Source organism: Empidonax traillii, unplaced genomic scaffold (genome assembly GCF_003031625.1).
Source record: "Empidonax traillii isolate 1590-97213 ecotype Southwest subspecies unplaced genomic scaffold, ASM303162v1 scaffold5582:size7787, whole genome shotgun sequence".
Classification (NCBI taxonomy): Eukaryota; Metazoa; Chordata; class Aves; order Passeriformes; family Tyrannidae; genus Empidonax; species Empidonax traillii.
The window spans coordinates 5,690-7,787 of record NW_020960775.1 but is presented as its reverse complement, the minus strand read 5'-3'; the positions used below and the strand labels follow the sequence as shown (position 1 = coordinate 7,787).

Here is a 2,098-nt window from a genome sequence, read left to right as displayed (position 1 = left end):
CTGTGGCACAGGTCATGTGGCTGTAAATCTCCTTCACGTCCTTCCTCATGTTCAGGTCCAGGAATTGGGTCTTGATGTAATTCCCGGCGTCCTCGAACGTGTTGGGGCCTGGGCAGGGAAGGAGGGAAGGGAGGGAAGGTCCTGGAGCCGCTCCCCGCCCCTCCCCGCGGGGAGGAGCTCCGGAGAAGGGCCCGGGGGGGGGGTGACCACACTCAGGGGAAACTCCCGAAAAAACGTGGATTGATCCCGTTTCAAAACCTTCCAAACAGCCTCCCGAGGGCGCGTCCCTCCTCCCCTCCGCTCCAGCCTCCGGGGATGGGACTCAGCGCTCCAGGGAGAGGGATGGAGATGGTTCTGCTCCCCCTCATCCTCCCCCTCACCCTCCTCCCCTTCCTCAGCCCTTCTCGGCATCGGCTCTGATGGTCCCATCCCTAATTTTTGGGATGGAACTGGCTCTGCTCATCCTCATCCCCTTCCCCAGCCCTAATTTTTGGGATGGAACTGGCTCTGCTCACCCTCATCCCCTTCTCCTTCCCCGACCCTTTTTTGGGGGGTGGAACCGGCTCTGATCGTCCCTAATTTTGGGGATGGAGCTGACTCTGCTTATCCCTCTCCCCTTCCCCCTCCCCATCCCATCCCCTCCATCCCCCTCAGGCTCCATCCCCCGCTCCGGGGGGGTCTCCAGGGGGGGGTTGAGAAGGGGGGGATCGCTCCGGACTCACCGTCGTACTCCGGGAAGCAGATGCTGAGATGAACCTTCTTGATCTTCTCCTCGAAAAGGTCCTTCTTGTTGAGGAAGAGGATGATGGAGGTGGCTGCGAAGAACTTGTGGTTGCATATACTGTTGAACAGGTGCAGGGACTCGTGCATCCGGTTCTGCGGGGAATTGTCACGGATTCACATCCCCCTTGAGCCCCCCCATCATTCCCAAAAAAACCATCTTTCCCTGTTTTCCCACCCCAGCCCCTCCCGCCCGCCCGAAATCCCGGGTGAATCCTCAGGGGGGTGCTCTGATCCCTCCCGGCATCGTCAGGAAAGGAGGGATTGCAGTGGGAAAATGATCCATGGAAACTGCTCTGATCCATGGAAACCACTCTGATCCTTCCTGGGATCATCAGGAAGGAGGGATTGCAGAGGGGAAATGATCCATAGAAACAGCTCTGATCCATGGAAACCACTCTGATCCCTCCTGGCATCGTCAGGAAGGAGGGATTGCAGCGGGAAAACGATCCATGGAAAATGTTCTGATCCCACCCAGGATCGTCAGGAAAGGAGGGACTGCAGCGGGAAAATGATCCATGGAAACCCCGCGGCCTGCAGGGAAGGGATGGTTTTCCCTCCTCCAGCCCCTCCTCGGGAAAGCATTCCAGGTCTCCCGTGGGAAGGGTCCTGAGCTCCCACCCGGCCATGGGGGTGCCCGGGGAAGGCAGATCCCGCCCCTGCCCCAGCTCCTGGAGGTGTTTGGATCCCAGGGAATGTCCAGGGAAGCTGGAGGAGCTGGAGCAGCTCCCGCCCTCCTCATCTTCACCCCTCGGCTCCCGTTTCTTCCCGGGAATGCCCCATCCTGGGGGTTCCACATTCCTGCTCTCCGGATCTCTGCCCTTTCCCGGGGCTCTGCTGGGGAATCCCGGGTGGGCACCCCTTGGATAATGTCCCTGTGCCCCCATTCCCAGCGCTGGGAGGGCGGGATCTGCCCCTGCTCCCATCTCTACCCCCCCGGGGGGGGCCACAGGGAGGCCCCTCCAGGATGGATTTTCCTCCATCCCACCCATTCCTGGCCTGGTGTTTTGGGATCAGGGAACACCAGGAGCTGCTCAGGAGCTTCCCAGGGGGTTTCTTCACGGGAAAAAAAAAATGGATTTGTGATCCAGAGGAAGCCCCAACCCCTGCACTGGGTGGGAACCGGCCCAGCCGCTCCTCCCGCCGGCCCCGGGGGGGGATCGGGGAGGGATCGATGGGGGGATCGATCGATGGGGGATCGATGGGTGGGGTTGTGGGAAGGGATCAGGGAGGGGGATCAGGGAGCGGGGTGGGGCAGGGGATCAATGAGGGGAATTAATGAAAGGGATCAGGGATGGGGATCAATGAGGGGGATCAA

At 60.8% G+C, this 2,098-nt stretch overlaps 1 protein-coding gene across 1 annotated transcript in view; it reads right to left on the bottom strand.

Annotated features, from left to right (window-relative positions):
• Positions 1-6: 6 nt before the first annotated feature.
• LOC114073175 (guanine nucleotide-binding protein G(t) subunit alpha-2-like) overlaps positions 7-2,098 on the bottom strand; it is a gene marked incomplete at its 3' end in the record, with an annotated part of 6,351 nt that continues 4,259 nt past the window's right edge. Inside the window, exons 4-5 of the mRNA XM_027910964.1 lie at positions 723-876; positions 7-108 (exon numbers count right to left, since the gene is read on the bottom strand). Of these exons, the coding sequence (XP_027766765.1) occupies positions 7-108; positions 723-876 (256 nt within the window). The remainder of the gene's footprint in view (positions 109-722; positions 877-2,098) is intronic.